Genomic DNA, 17,026 nt, shown 5'->3' with positions numbered 1-17,026 from the left:
CTGGGGGAAGGGAAAGAGACAGCTGGAAAGGAGGAGGAGGAGGAGATGAGCCACATTCAGGTACCTCCTTTGTTACTTATCCATGTATCACCTACATGGCAAAGCAAACAGTAAGGCAGGAGGGACCAAAGCACAGCTTTTGGTAGGATTTCACACCGCTTACCTTCATAAAGAGCCTACCTAGCATGTGCTACAAGAACACATGAAGGACAGCTGCAGCACTGCATTCCTCTCCTTTTCCCATGAATTATTAACTCCCATCTAGAAATGGCAAGCTGGGAAATTTCCTTCAAGGATCCAGCAGCTTTCCTCCTCAGCAGCGCTCTGCAGGCACCAGCAGACCACCGTGGAGCGCGGATGTTTGCAGGATTAAGCCTTGTCTCAGAATCGTGCTATCACAAGGCACAAAGCAACCCAAGCACTATTTTAAGATCTTCAGTTGCTAATGCTGCATCTGTGCTGAAGGATGGGGAACTTAGCATTTAGCCAGGAGGCTCCAGCGTAGCTCAACTGGATTTCCTCTACCGCCAAGGGGTGAATGGATAAGAGCACTCCTGCCCTGCTTTTGCCAAGATGGGCAGTAAATAAAGAATCACAAAGTCTCTTTGTCACTCCACCATCTGAGGGAGCCTGGAAATTGTGGTGGCAAAGGTGATACAAGGAGCGTGCCCCTCCAGGTGGCAGGAATTCAGCGTTTCACTTCCCACATACAAAAATAACCTGCATAAAACAGCACTGAGGACACCAGCTTAATCTTCTGCTCCGTAATCCTATGAGCATGGGAACGGTCAGCAGAGTACGGACAAGAAAACACCTTTGCTGTTACCCTCACTGTACCAGCCAGGTGCTGATTTTCCATGGAGGAAAACACACTGAAGATTCCTCACAGCCCACACAGATCAGCTTCTTCAAGCACACAGAAAGCAAAAGGATTAGGAAAACCCTCCCGTGGATTTAGTTTTTTTGGTTGGGTATTAGTTTTTTATTTCCTTTCACCTACAGCACCAGAAAACATATTTCTGGTTTTCAAAAGAAAACATGCACTGAAGTTAACACTTCATTTACAGAAGGATGGATTTCCCTCTCATTGGAAGCTACGGCTTGTTAGAGTCACGAGTTATTCTTCCATTATATGAATATTAAGTATTAGAGCTGCTAGCACACATTTCTCAGTTCAACTAAATCTGCTGAGCCACAGAGCTAATCATGTAATCCCTACGTCTCGCTTCAGGCAATTACAGCCTTGAAGACCCAGAAAGCAAAATGCAAAATGGAGTCCCACAGCCTGGCCCAGCTCAGAAACAGAAAGCTATACAAAACACAGCAAGAACACTTATTCCCTAAGTAGCTATGTGCTATGCTCGGCACTCTTCCACAGCTTCAGTGCTAAACAGAAGAGACTCTTCACAGAGCACGTGAAATTCCCACACACTTATAGTTAAAAATAGAGAAGTATCACCAAGCACTTTACTTGAGAAGAAATTCTTTGTACTTACAAGAAAAAGTTCTGCAGCAAAACCTGGAAGCAAAACGTTAAGAATAACCTCCTTCTCTGCCTGCAAGCTCTACATATATTTCATGCAGAGGAATGTTTTCTGTTATCTGACTTCCACTGTCTGGCTATCAAAGCCAGAACTACAGGCTGGAATGACATAAGAGAACAGGAAACCAGAGGCCAGGGTCTTTTCCTTTTCCTACAGTAAGCCAGTAGCATAGAACAGGGACCAATTTAGGACTATCTGTAATGCACTGTAGCTAAAACAAGAGCTAAGAACAATCATCTGCTTATAAGTACAGACTGAGCAAGATCTCATACTCATTAGATCAGGAGTTCTACAGAAAATTAGCTATAAAATCTCACCATCACTTACTCATGAAATATCTAAAAACAATCAGTGCCTTTAAAATAATCTCACTTGTTTCTGCCTCAAAAACCACTAATCATCACAGATAATGTTGTGTGAAGCTCACCAGCACCAGCCTAAAGCAAACTACCTACTGCTGTGAAACCCACCCCCTAATATACAGCAATTAGTAATCCATTTGCACAACCTCTTAGCTGTAATTGGAGAGTTATGCTTCAATTTAAGGTAGATTGGCCATAATTAGTTTGCATTTAAAAACTAGCACGTGCACTATGCTACTGATTTAAGGAAATACTGCTTAATTTACAATCCTCCCGTGCCTTGAAATCAAGAAAGAATAAGAAATCATAATAGACCATTTGATCTTCTGGTTCAGCTCTGGTGAAGAAGATGATAAACTAGCTCTTTTAAAAGCACATGGGAATACTGTCAGAAGATAGTAATGATCCACCCCCCCAAAAAGGGTACAAGTCTTGTTCAAGAGATAGTGAACTACTATACTGACATCAGTAATCTGTTACATTCAGTATCATCTGGAAAGACCTTAAAAGTAAGATTAACATTTTCCCAGGAAAGATGTTCTCATTGTGTATAGCTGAGAAGTCAGCACATCAGCTGTCAGCATGCTGTGCTTTCACTCTTAGGCATGTGAAAATGAAAACTTCTCACCTTGCTCATCTTATCGGCCTCATCAGATGATGCCAAGTCTTGCACTTCTGCCTCCTCTGGTGCTGTCTCAACAGAGCTGTCCGGGTCGCCACAAAGCGAGTGCCCTGATGAAATTGAGATGTGTGTCAAAAGCCAACCATAATGTCCAAAAATTTAACAAGCTGCAACAGATACAGAGCTCCCACAGACGGTCAGGCCTCATCCTGCATGCAAGTGTACGCCAATTGACATTATGCCAGAGGCACTCTCTGACTTGAAGGACTACCTTTGTTTACAACAGGGACCACATTCAACAACAGGTAAAAAAAAAAACAAATAGGTTATGGCCAGACACGCTATTTAGTTGGAAACTAAAAAGGCTGATTCAGAGATAAGGCTAAAATCCCACACTCAAATTCCTGCAATTATTATTAATTCCTTAGCTGGCAAGCAATTGTCTGCCTTCATACCTCACTGGTTTCAAATGGAAACTGCAGTATGAAAATGGGTGGACAGTGCCAAGAAGGTGGCCTTGGTCAGCCCTTCCTTGAGCAAGCCGAACCCGGTGATTTTAAGTTAAGTGCTTTAATATAACTGCTACTGAGTTTCAACACTGATTTTGTTGGAAAGAAAGCCTGTTTTAGAAGTTGTTAGAAGCCTGTTGCTTCCGAAAATTTCACTTCATTTGTGTCAGTGCTTGGAAACAACTAAGCACAGTATGCCTTCACACTCCTCTGGAGACTGTTTCTACTCTGTGATACAACTGATTCGCAACATTTTGTAAATAAATGATGAATTACCTGTAAGTGACAAAGGAATGAGTCAAACCAATCCAAGCCAAAGCATGTAAGTCCCATTTTTTTTCAGGAACTCACTTTGTGACTTAAACAGCTGCAAGAAGCAGCATTATTATACTATAACCAGCCTTCATGGGGAAAAAGACATCACAAATTAGAACAAGCACTGATAGTCTCTGCTAGGAAACTCCTATATGCCTCTGCTGAGCTTCAAGTCAGCATACAGAGACTTTCCAGAAGCTGAGTCCAGATGCTAATTCTTTTTAACCTTCCTTTCTCAAAGCTCATAGGGAAGAGTTTCTTCAGTGGTGCCACTCCTGGGGTCAGACTGGGAAGGTTGTTTTCTGGGTACATCTCCCTGCCTGCATCCTGCCATGCAAATAAGATAGTGAACGTTCCACCAGGGATTATACTCTTTATTCCGTTACGCTTATTCTTCAGATAATGCAGAAAAACCTAATCAAAATTCAATGGATGTAACAACACAGAAAATCCACTCTAAATCAAGACTAACAGTCTACATTAGCACCTTTCTTGGGGAAAATGCTGTTGTTAGCATGTAGCATTTAAACATATGGGGGGAAAACTGATGCTTTTCTATTACGGAACAGATTTTTGTGCAAGCTAGTGCTTTTTTTGGTTTGCCAGTCCTACAAATAGAAATATCCCTGAATCCACTGGTCCCGCAGCCACCCTCTTTTATTCAACCCCAGGTTGAAACACAGGTTTTTTACATGGATTAAAAGTAATTTAGCACATCAGATGTAGCATCATTTCTATGTTAGTTCCATGCTGACTCTCACGTTCCTTGCTATTTTCAATTAGATATTTCAATTTAGGTAAGTCACATAAATTTGTCTATAAGGAGTGTTTGGCTAGATAGCAACTCTGTAAGGAAAAAGGCCACAGTGATGATAACACACATCTGTCACACTGATACGCTGCCATTAAATACAGTGTGATTTGGCCTAAAAGGCCAGAATAGTGTGGATGGCCTTCTCATTCAGCTAACACTGCTGCTGCTGAAAAGATCAAAAAAAAAGAAACTGATTAACCATGTCTGGTACATTTGTTTATATTTGTACTGGTCTAAAATATGTCTCGCAGCACAGAAACAACAGTCTCCAAGAAACATGTTTCCTTATTGAATAAGAAAAAAAACCTGCAACCCTTTTTCCACCGTGTAAAAGCCATTGCTCTTCTTTCACAAAGTTTTTACATTTGCACATAATGCTAGCTCAAGAATGCATCCTAGATAAGCCTCTCTGCATCAAGGCTGAGATCCAGGTCTGAGTTCTTCAGTACTCAACTTTCAGCTTCTATTCTTGCAAGGTTCCAACCACCATTAAAAAAAACAAGTGCATATTTGTACAAGATTTCCACTTAAATGGGTCAGGAAATAACATGGAAAATCTGTATACAATTCAGAAAGTATCTGTATACTGAGATGGATCTAAACTGGACATCAAATAAAATGAAAAAATATAAAATATTGTTCATAGCTGAGCTTTCCAAAGATATGCCTTATCTTTCAAAAAGATGTGCTTGTGGAAGATGTTTGGCGAAATAAAATCTACTTGGGAAAGTGCTCTGTCTGTAAGAAGCTACATTTTCTGAGACTTGCTCACAATTGCAGGAACTTAGACTATCAACTTTTTGGTGTCTCTATTAATGTGTAAAAAAATCTTACAACCTTTACATTATCCATTAAAAATAAGAGTAAAATGTGCTACATGTCATAATTTGGTTTGAGCAGTCTGTGTTCACTGCTATTTATTTTCCATTATTGCATGAAATATATCCTACCCCCACACCAAGGCAAATAATGTTTGCTTGGGGGTTTAGAGTTTGGCTTTCAAGCTATCAGTTTTTCTTTTCCTGTGTATTAGAACAACACTTAATCTGTTTCCTGCAATGTAAACAGTCTTTCACTTATATCTTAATGAGCAGTCACACAGTGGATGTGCTTAGGATATTTCTAATGTCTTAAGCTGCCACAGTCAGTGTCAACCTTAGTAGGAATCTGCTGGTTGTTAAACACAGGCAATCAGTTCAATACTGCTGCAGATTCCTGGAACAGCCTTCTAATTAATACCTTCCACTTATTGTCCTAATTCTGTTAGGTTCATTACATCATTCTATTTTTGCTTTGTAAACCTTTATTTAGTTCTGCAAAGAGCTCAGAGGACAATGTCATCACTTCCTTCTGTAACACCTGAATGCTGCCCAACAACAACAGTTTGTTAGGGACAAAAACATGTGGACTTCACTTGACATTAATGAATTAGAAAGAGAAATCCAAGAAGCAGCTGGAAAAGGGGTCAAATCCATGTGCCACAAGCACAGATGGAGGTCACAAGAGCACCCAGGTTGCCTTGGCAGTGTAATATCCGTGACATAATGACTCATGCCTGTTAAATAACTTCCACTTATGACTTAAATTAACAAAATAAAAGGAAGTCTTATATCACCAGAGCAGAGGTGCTGGACTTAAATGTTTGAAGAATCACGTAAGGCTTAAGTACAACAGCCTATGGCTGTTGTTTCCCATTTGCGGGGCTGCTGTCATCTGAGATTTTAATGAGAATTCTTCAATATCTGTTACTGCTATTAAAACCTAGTTCTTGGAGCCAGACAATTAATGATTTTTTTTTAATGCAATGGAAATAAATATTCCTAGCCAAGCTTTGACAGCAGTGGAGCAAATCTCAGAAGTGTCATCCTTCTGACTTTCTGAGTCGTAGAAAGCAGCACAGAAATAAATAAAAAAACCAACAACCTCCATGTTCATAATTTTCATATCTGGATGTTCTATTTCTGCTGGCAATACTGAATTTAGTCCCCCAGCTGCCCCACCCCTGACACAGCTCCATGCCGTTCCCTCGGGCCCTGTCGCTGTCACACAGAGCAGAGCTCAGCGCTGCCTCTCCGCTCCCTGTGAGGAGCTGCAGTCGCCATCAGGCCTCCCCTCAGCTCCTCTGCTCTGCGCTGGAGACTCCAAAGGGTCTCAGCTGTTCCTTGCAGTGGACACAAGTGACACTGCACATCCTATGCCTAAAGCACTGGGAAGGCAACTGGGAAACAGCAGACACTGGGTGGTTGCCCAGGAAGGCAGATCTGGCTCTAGCTCAGTCCTAAACCACGCCCCTAGTTCAGACTGCACCACAAAGGGAACTCATTGCAGTGTTCAGGCTGGGATAAAACTGAGGTGCTGCGATGCACAAAGCACAGGGTACTGCTTTGAGCAAAGGGGAACTTGGAAGTCAAAAGGGAAGTCACTTAGTGAGCAAGGGTATGGCTTCATAAGCAATTCTTCCAGCTTTGCTGTGCCCTGTTTGTTCTTCCCCTCGCACCCAAGTTATGCAGACACGGCTGTCAGACAATGAGATGAATGGAAAAAAACAATTTTTCGTTTAGGAGGGCTGCTCCAAAAGTACTGCCTCCTTCTATCATGTTGGCCCACAACATCAAAGGCGGATGATGGTGGTGATATGGCAGTAGAGGGTGAACCTTTCAGCCAATATCCCATTACATGTTGTTGTTGTGTGACTGATAGCAGCAGAGGGGCAGTCTGACACAATGGCATCTGACATGGAAGTACATATGAAGCACAAGTGCGGAACTGAATTCCTCCATGTGGAAAAAATGGCACCCACGACATACATGGCTCATGTTTGACTTCTGCCTTGAAAGGATTATGACTAACTTACACAGTTCAACAGCAACTTCCTTAAAAAGAAACAGGATTTTCCAGAAGAGAATTTGTAATTACATGGAAGAACTCTAAAACAAACTCTAAAACAAACTGGTAGGGATCTGTCTCTCAGATCTGGGTTTTAATTGAGATAAAATGTCACTCACAAACCCACAATTCAACAGGTAAATATGGGTATTTTCTTATTTAAAATAATCATGTTTAGCTTGGAAGTACTGAAACATAAGAGAAGGAAACATTTTCTACATCAGGATGGTCTGTCCAGGGAAGTTACATAGAGTTGATAACCTCCCCAAACATCTGTAAAACTGCATTGCAGTTATCTCAGTCATAGTGACCAAAGAACTCACAGGAGCAAATAGAAAAACCTTCCTTTTCTGGAGAGCTGCAGAGCAAGCCCCACAAATCTCCATTCCTCTTGCCAGAACTCTATTGCTTCCCATTCCATTTCAACTAGATTGCTCAAGCATCAAAAAATCTATGCTGAATGTTATTCAGTTCAATCGTTCTTCTTAGGGAAAACTCAGATTCAACAAAATCTTCCCTGCTTCAGTTGCTTTTTACCCTCCCCAGTTCAGCTGCCTGCTGAAACACTTGCATTACGCTTTAGTTGCCTGTTTCAAATAAACAGGAACATTCACAGAAATGAGACATATGCTCAGAGACCCTGGAAACCAGAGACGTTGCAATTACAAAATACACCCAGTCTATGGTTCAAAGAGCCAGCAGAGGGAGTGACAACACAGCAAGAATACTAAAATTACAAATCTGCCAGTGATGAAGGAGGTTTGCTTACTGCAGCTAACATGGGAAGACCTCAAAATCCAAAAACTAACATGCTAACCATGCTAACAGCCACAACAGTTATCTTAACAGCAGTTCAGGTAGACTTCTGAAGAGCCAGGAAGGAACGACTCCTCTAAACACAGTTCTGACTGGGACAAATTCCATAGGCTTTTGCTTCTAAGGTTTGAAAAAGCTGATCTTCTGACAACTGTTTTGAACGTCTCTGCTTGATTATATGCAAGTACTTCACTCACTGCTGAAGTAAAAGCCTGTAGAATTGTTAAATTCTGAATGCTAACAGTGGTTGTTGAACATTTTACAAAAAATACAGAAGATACAAAATTAGTTGCTTTCTCAAGAAAATAACCCATAAGAAATTAACGTTACTGTTCGTCTCAGCTTGTTCTGAAATCAAAATTACTTAGCCTAAGGGGAACTGTGGCAATACAAAGATGCAATGAAAAACAATAGTAATTCTGACAGCATAATGCAAGTTTGTCTCATTTTTATGCCATTTTCTTCTGAGAATTAACTTTAGCCTCAAGTTCTCCTGCCTACTAAATGACACAATAACAGACTACTTAAAAATGTCTATCTAGAAGACTGATATACTCATTCAAAACAGAGACATATTTATCTTTTTTTTAAAATCAGTTACATCTTGCACAATGATTTAGTTCTCAGTCACCCCTGCAGTGTTATCTCTCACACTAAAGCTCTCCAGTGTTATAGAATCATAAAAGCATACAACAGCTTGGGTTGGAAAAGGCCTCCTACTGCTTTAGTTCCCTTCAAGTACTGAAAGGTCACAATGAGGTCTCCCCGGAGCCTTCTCTTCTCCACACTGAACAAGTTCAGCTCCCTGAGCCATTCTTCACAGGAGAGGTGCTCCAGCCCTCTGATCATCTTTGTGTCCTCCTCTACAAACATAATACAGGAGTATACAAAGCCTAAAGCTCAGAAAGTCCACTCCACATTAAAAAAACATAGTTAATGGTGGGGAGAACACAAATATAAATAACACGTCCCACTCCCCTCCCAAATTTGAAAGCCCCTCTAATAACAAAATATCTCCTTTATGCTTCACTGATTTGGAGATGTGACCCTGCATTTCCAGCTCCCAAACTCTCAATGTCTGGATTGAGTAGAGACAAACCACTTCTCATGAGAATGGGAGAGAGCTCTCACCAATCACTTCAGGCAATAAGGAAAACATGTCGTGGGGCTCCAGGCAGAATCAGAACTACTGCTCCTTCACTGGACCTATGCAGGTTGCATTAGGAGAAAAGATTGACAGCCAGGAAAAATATTAATAGATGAATGGAAGAAAACCTGTGGCTCTGCAAGCCTGACACAATGTGAATTCCTAGGGGAAAGTATACATCATATTCAAGATGGTATTTTTACAGCAATTAGAGGTGTAAAATCCAAGGTCGTTCAAAAAATAGCCCGTTAAGACAACACAATGAAGTAACAGCTGCCAAAGAGTTGATTTGCAGGCTCAGTCCCAACCTCTGTACATACAAGGCAGTTTTAGGTAATAAAGCATCCATAAGTCACACTGCATTTGACAAACACACTGGCAGGCACTTCATCAAGGTCAAGGTTGAAACACATGCAGGCTTTGCTCCTGAAAGGCACTAGCAAAGTTTCCTTAAAAAAACAATAAAATTGTAACACAGTATTTTCTATTGAAAACATACAATGCCTCAAACAAAAGCTCTGCCCTTTGCTGACTTCACAGGATATGAGGAATTGCAGCAGAGAAGACAAAAATGACAGGACATCAGCAAGATCAGCCAACTAGACTGTGAGTTTCTGTGAAATGGATGGGGTCTACAGGTGATTTATACCTGCTAGCATGCTGGCCCAGTAATGCTTCACTCCCCTGCTGAAATGGAGGTTATACTAGTTCAGGACTGAAGGAAAAATCTGCATGCTATAAATAAGCCTTAGAATAATGGAGCTGATTTGCCTAGCCAGCCAAACTGCCAGCAATCAACAAGGATATAAACAAACAGGCCAGTGGGTATTTCATACTTGAACGCTTTTTGCAAGAAGCTGCAGAGCAGAGACCTAAAATTTAAGGTGCAGCTACAATCCCCCAAATCAAATCAAAGCATCTATCTCTTTTTTAAAATTTCAAATGAATCCAGTTTTAGGTTAAAAAATAACAAACAAAAAAAACTAAAAAAGCACTGAGCCAGAAGAATAAAGGCTTCAGTAAAACACGGTGTTCTATTAAAACCTAAGTAGGGAGAAATTGATGGAGAAGATCAAAACACCTGCCTCCAAATCACAAAGCTGGATGCAGATCATTGCTTTCATTCCCACCCCAGGGTAAGTCATTCCAAATTAAAGCATTGGTGTTGTTTATCTTTAAACACTGTCTTAATGTCATTCTTCAGAGGCATATTTCATATTGCAATTAGAGCGCTTTCAGAAGCTGCTTTAAACACCTGCACATCTGCTGATGAACTATTTTGCTGCTTCTTTTGGTTAAACAAGCATTCCTCCTGCTCTGAGGATGAATGAAGGCGACTGCCACCTTAACATATGCTGTGTTTTGAAGGTAAGCAAATGTCAGGAGAGCTCTAGCTTCTTTGGTGCCTGTCACGTGAAAGAAAAACTAAAGGAACTGGCTGCAGCACACCAAAAGTTATCATAAAATCATAGAACATCCCGAGTTGGAAGGGATCCATAAGGATCATTGAGTCTAACTCCAGGCTCCACAAAGCACCACCCAAAAATCAGGCCATATGTCTGAGAGCACTGTCCATATGCTTCTTTCACCAACAGCTCAGTGCCATGACCACTGCCCTAAGAAACCTGTTCTAGTGCCCGACAGCTGTACCAAGAGACACCCGAATGGAGAAGGAAGCCCTGAAGCTATGTCTCAGCCTCGCAGAGATACTGAAGACAAAAGCATTTGGTGTACCAAGGAGTTTAAACACTCACTGCAGGACATGGGAAAGAAGACAACCTTCCAAACCACTAAGATAAAGACAAAAACCTGACTTGGGGAAAATTTAGAAAAGAGCACGGGGAGTATACTCAAACTGAGTGCAGCACAAAGGAAGTGGTATCTACAAAGCAGCAGAGGCAGGTGGTCTGGTTTTGCTGAAACGTGTTCATCAGCCATGTCCTATGTCTTCATTCCATATGGTGCCCACAGCTTTGTTACTGGGCAATATGAAAATGGCAGTTGGCAAATCACACACTGTTTGTCTCTCAGCAAGAAAAAGGACCCCTCTGTGACCTAAATATTCAAAGAAATGACGCAGAGCACTGAGAGTGGCAGGGAAGCTGCTTAATGAGATCAGCTACTGACACCCTGTGTTACTAAGTATTACTCCTCTGGCTTAGAAATCACCATGCTGCATAAATATGAAAGAGCCAGCTTCCAGTTCTTTGCACCCAAGGCAGAACTCCAAGGGGTAAGTGCAGTCAGCATAGGCAAAGGCAGAAGGATGGGCCACAAAGATGTGGTGTTATGTAGGAAATGGGGACATCTGGTGGCCAGCTCATAACATTTACAGCATGAGCTTAAGAGTTGATTTTTGAACACAGAACCCTAACTTGAAAAAGTTCAATGAAAGGAAGACAGTCCTTCTGAAATTGTTTAATTTTCACTGCCTCGGGGGATTTATCCCACATCTTACACGAGGCTGATTTTATCCCTATTTTTAGAGGTATTCACAAAAAGCTGATGTTAAGCCTTCTTCTTGTTTGTGTTATTCTACTTGCTATGAATATCACCCTCTAAAAAGTCACAATTGAAGTCTATTTTTCACCATCCTCACTATGTGTTCCTGTTATCAGAACAAGAACATTTTTGCTAGATCGCTTCCAGTAAATAGTTTCAGAACAGAGCAGCACCCAGAAATGATGAGTGGCAGGCTCTACCCACCTGATACTTCACAGGCAGAGCTGAGTCAGCTTGGTCCTGGGTCCAAGCAAACAAGCTCTCTCTGTGGCTTGTTAATTCCTGCTCAGTATCACGCTTATGCACTCACACAGCTTCTAGGTCAGCTTGGGTGTGCACCCGGACCCCCAAAGAAATCCCTGTACTGGATGACTACAACTATCAGAGAGACACCTGCTGGGAGAAGGCTGAAGGCTGACCTGAGTCCCAATAAAATGCAGCAACAGCCCCTCCTGCTCCAAATGCCCTAAACAAAACCATTTCACAGATGTCAGAACAATTATTTTGACATTTATGAAACCTGTACTCTGGGGCAAATACTAAATACTTTGACATATTCATAAACCATTTACTTTTGACTGGAAGCCAAAATTTGCCTCAGCTTTGAATAAACTGGGTTATCCAAAAACTACTTGGTTTTGGCCATTTCACACATTTTTCCTGATTTTTAAATTATTCCAAACAAACAAACAAACAAACAAAAAAACCCTTAAAGCACACAGGTATATATGATATCCTCTTATCTTTTGAAATAGGGGGGACATTTAGAAATGAGGAGACACAGTGTAAGAGCTTTCCTGCAATTCTCAGCACTGCTGTCTCAGACACACAGTGGCTATTAACTGCCCAAGGTGTGGGCCTGCTCTCCCACAGCCACTTCTCTCTTTGTCCTCATCTAGTTTAGGAAGCCAAGCTACTAGCGAACAGTTTACATTCTCTAGAGGTTAACTGTCTGCCATTCAGTTCTCTGAGCATCACAGTGATGTGCAGATGTGCCCCTACCCATCCCAGAGTGCTGTGGGACCAGGTAGGCACATTTGGTTCTAATGCCAAGCTCTACCTTGAGGGGTTTTGAACTGTCCCTGTTAATTATTCATGTATTTCATCAAATACATGGGGCTCATGGCTGATCCCAGAGAGGATAAATGCTTATTCCCTCTTCCTTCCCTGCTATGCATATACCTGAGGGCAAATCCAGAGGTAAAGATACCTCCTGTGCAGGCCCAGAAGTAAGTGAGCAGTCAGGTAGGTACGTGACATGCTGGATGCACAGGTAGATGATGGGACACGCATGCAGGGATTACTTATTTCACAGTCTAACTGTGTACACAGTCATCCTTCACTGCTGACGCAGATTATACCTTACAGCTTCCAGATCTCATTTATTATCTACCCAGTGCACTCAGACTGTAATTCTTTTCATCACAGAAGTTACAGACAGCGATCAATGGGACTGCAACAGCATACTGGAAACACCAATCCTCTTCCTGGTAACTCCTACATTGAATCCAATACCTTGGTTGCTTCCAGAAAACACCAGTGTGCTGTCACTCAAGTCAGACGGGTTTTCCAAGCGACGTGGTGGTGGCTGCATTAATTTTTGCCCTTCCTCTATCTCAGGATAGGTACGGACAGTAAGACACAGTGAAGGCTGAATGAGGACGTCTTTCAGCAAAGCTGAGTCCAGATCTTCGGCAGCTTTCTTGTTAATTTCCACAATTTCATCACCAGCTTTCAGGCCTGAAACATAAAAAGGAACAGGTAAGACTTGCACAGTGACACGACTCACAGACATCAAGGAGCTCAGCTCAGTATTTATAAAGTGCCAGACAGTGCTATGTCTAGACATTAAATAAACGTGTATGATTGCAAATCATATTGAAATTGGATGGACTTTACACAGATCTGTTGTTAGGCTGGTATTCCAGTATCCATAAGCATGTAATACCCACGAAGTTCCTCACAAGGTATCAAAAGGAACATATCCTGTCTTTCTTCACATTACTCTGCAAGGGGGACAGCTGCTGTGCATCAAGCCATTGTACTAAACATATTCCTCATACATAGGTGCATGCTTAAGGACAGAGGCAGACCTTGAGGCTCTGCACACAGGACAGAGGAAGGACTGGGCCAGGTGAAGCAATGTGAGTTAGGTCTGTCCCTCTGCTCAGGGGAGCAGGGGTTCTCAACGAGCAGCCCAGCTAATCTCCCAGAACTGCTACACCAGCTGTACTGCTGGACAGAGTTGAGTTTTGCTTTTAATTTTCTGTACAAGCGCATGCTTTCATACAAAGTGATCGCCTACTGATGCACCTAAGAGGAAAGATAACATTTTGCATTTTGCACTCAACCTGTGTGGGACTCCAGACAGCATCCTCTCTGTCCCTATCTGAATAACATCTCAACATACAGATCTTCTACAAAGGCAAATTTTAACATTTGGTAAGTCAGCCACGTTCTTTTCAATCTGATTTCAAGAGGTATTTATAGCCCCAGCACCCAAGGGAAAAGGGGATCTGCAGAGGAAGCAGCTGACTCCCACTGGCCTCAGGGTGATGGAGAAATGTGACAGACAGCTTGCAGCCCTCTCAAGTGCAGCAGGAGACCTGACCTTCCCCTTGGCCTGCCGAAAAGTGACAACAGTGGACTGGGCCAGGGTTTAAACCCAAACAAATTCCAGAGTCAGTCAGCCTTTAGGTCAGTCTTCAGGACTGCACTCATCACTGAGGTTGATGGCAGCAGTCCTCTGCAGGCATTTGCCCCGGAGAAGATGGAAGAGTGTACTCTGCAATGGCCATAAAAGGGACCATTGAGGCATCCCGGTCACCATTCTTGCACTTACAGGGTGGAAAGCTGGAATTTAGTGGGTCAAAAGAGCTGCTCCTTGCAGGTGACCTATGCTATCTGATCTGTCCTTGCAGGTTCCATGTCCATCCTTAAGCCACAATGAGAGGTCCAACTCAATGAGCCTGAGTTGTAAGTTGTAACCATCCTCCTGGAAAGATTACCTATCCTCATCTGAGAAAGAAACATGGTGGAAGGGGGGAGGCTAAAGGGCTTCAGCCTTCTGTAGGAAAATTGCGATCCCTCTTAAATGCATGTAATTGTGCCCAGAAACTGTAGCACAGAGCACAGTTTCAGAAAGAATAAGGTGAAATAGATAAAATAGCTCCAAAGTAAATGGACTGTAAAATCGTATTTGAAATGAGCACAAAACAAAGCAAGTCAAGCATTTTGCATTATTTCATTTACTCTACTTAGTGATGCTATCTTATAATAGTAGTGCATTAATATGTCTGTAACCATAAACATCACATCTCGGGCTTCGTTTACTCCTTGTAAGTCATGCTTTGAATCATTTGGGATGAAGGAAGACGTATAGCTCCATACTATCAAGTATCTCAAATTCCAAAAATGGCCAAGCTCATGCTCATGCTCATACCAACAGGAAAAATAATCATAAAAAGAATTAGGAGAAAATAAAATTTAAGAGTTTTCCATTCGGAATAAAAATTGAAAAGGAAATATTGTAACTCTTCTTGTTAAATTTATTATAGGAAGTGCAGTCAAATGCAAGCATAAATGTAAATAATGGGAGGAAGAAAGAGCTTTCCTCTCTGCTAACTATGCGTATCTTCTCATAATATCCTGCCAAATACTGTCAATACAGAAGTGGCTTTTTATATCTATTACGAAAAGCAATGTATCACTGACAGCATGTTTTAGCACTTCAGCCCCACAGGAGGCAGTGTGCATCCATGTATTCATTTAAATTGCCATTCAAACATTTCCTGAAGGCAAAACAAGAAAGCCCTGTTGCTGTAGCCCCAGCCTCCTCCTCATTTTCTCTTTGTTCTCCACAGGAAGCCCACAGAGGTTTACTTCCCTAGTGCAGGCTGGCAGAGAGCTGATCTCAAGCTCTTGTTCAGGGCTGCTGGCAGAATCTCCATCCCATCCAACAGGGAATTACCACCCGCTGTGTGGGGCTGAGGTGGAATGAAGAGGGACAATACAGAGAAAAACGGCCTTCTCAAGCTTTACTGACACGCAGAAGCCTCCAGAACCCCCAGGTGGTTTTCTTCAGGTGAAGTTAGAAGCTACAACTGAACAAAACTCCAGGCTCCCTGCAGCCAAAACCACTCCCCTCAGTCTCTCTCAGCTTCAGTCCTTCCCCTCTGCCACTTTTGCCACTTGCTTCACTGCAATGCAAGCCAAATACACTTGCTAGTGGGTCAGAAAACCAGTCAAACAGTCAAATGCGTCTGCCTCAGCAGTTTTCTAGCAAGACAGTGAGCTGAAGCAGTCAGCTCCAGCTTGGGAGAGAACAACTCCCATTGCTTTCAGCAACTGCAAGCAGTTGAGTAAGCTCTGAACTACCACAAAACTCTGAAGGTGTTTTCGAGGACTCAGAGTACTAACGGGCTATGATGAGGTGAGAATCTTCCTACTCTTCTTGTTCCTTGTATCACTCTTTAAAATTTGCCGGTCTCCCCAACAAGCCCCTCTTGTGACTGTAGGAGCAGCACTGCCAGCACACTGGAGAGAGCAACAAACAGGAAAAAGCAGCAAGGGCATGGTGTTGTCAGGGTTAATTTCAGCTTGGGTAAGATATGGTGGAACCATGGTGGTGAGGCACTGGCATAGGCTGTCCAGAAAGGTGGTGGATGCCCTGTCCCTGGAGACACTCAAGGTCTGGCTGGACAGGGCTGTGAACACCTGATGGAGCTGTAGGCGTTCCTGTTCATTGCAGGAGGACTGGATCAGATGGTCTTTAAAGGTTCCTTCCAATTCAGGCAATTCTATGGTTCCTGCTCTGTGCTGGGATGAGCCTGACAACATAGTTCTGTCTGCAAGTTTGTTGCTTTTATGCTTTCTGAAAAGGCTGGGCACAAAAATACGGGCAACAGTTCCAGCCACAGAGGATAACAGGATAGTTTCTACCGTATCTGTTCATTTTGCCGTGACTGATTTGAGAGGGCTCCTGGTCTTCTTTCCAGCTGCAAAGAACCCTCTTACATATACAGTAACTCAAAATTAAAAGAGGTTGACTATACAGCACAGCTGATCCCAAAGAACAACCAAGCACCTGGTACCTCAAGTTCTTGACAAAAGAGCATGATCTCTTCTGGACTGGGATCCTGAGTTTGGTGTGTTTATAGAATTCCCATCCCAACAATCTCATGGTCTACACCAGGACAAAAAATAACAAGACAAACAACAGTAAATGTAAATTAAAAATGTCTTTTACCTTTCTTGAAAGCTAGGCCTGTCTCTTTGACACCATTCACATACAGACGACGAATCCCTTCTTCTTCCACAGAGGACAAAGAGAAACCTAAGGAGATACCCAGTCACATGGTTAGAAAGCACCAAGCAACTCCAGTGTTTCCTCACAACAACGTGCACTAAAGGGAAGGCAGTGCTATGCCTTTTCTTGACGAAGTAGTTACAAACTTTTCCTTTCTTCCTTTCTTTAAACCTTTACAAATGCTGAAAAGTGAAAAAGCAT

At 42.3% G+C, this 17,026-nt stretch overlaps 1 protein-coding gene across 4 annotated transcripts in view; it reads right to left on the bottom strand.

Moving 5' to 3' along the window:
• The window catches only part of TIAM1 (TIAM Rac1 associated GEF 1), a 114,143-nt gene that overhangs the window by 21,741 nt on the left and 75,376 nt on the right, over nt 1-17,026 (bottom strand). For all 4 annotated transcript variants that reach the window (XM_010722825.3, XM_010722814.3, XM_010722819.3 and 1 more), the window contains 3 exons: nt 16,766-16,852; nt 13,033-13,257; nt 2,535-2,638 (listed from right to left, as the gene is read on the bottom strand). In XM_010722825.3, coding sequence (XP_010721127.1) covers nt 2,535-2,638; nt 13,033-13,257; nt 16,766-16,852 — 416 coding nt within the window. The remainder of the gene's footprint in view (nt 1-2,534; nt 2,639-13,032; nt 13,258-16,765; nt 16,853-17,026) is intronic.

Source organism: Meleagris gallopavo, chromosome 1 (genome assembly GCF_000146605.3).
Source record: "Meleagris gallopavo isolate NT-WF06-2002-E0010 breed Aviagen turkey brand Nicholas breeding stock chromosome 1, Turkey_5.1, whole genome shotgun sequence".
NCBI lineage: Eukaryota > Metazoa > Chordata > Aves > Galliformes > Phasianidae > Meleagris > Meleagris gallopavo.
The sequence above is the reverse complement of the archived record's forward strand: the minus strand, read 5'-3'. Positions and strand labels throughout refer to the sequence as shown.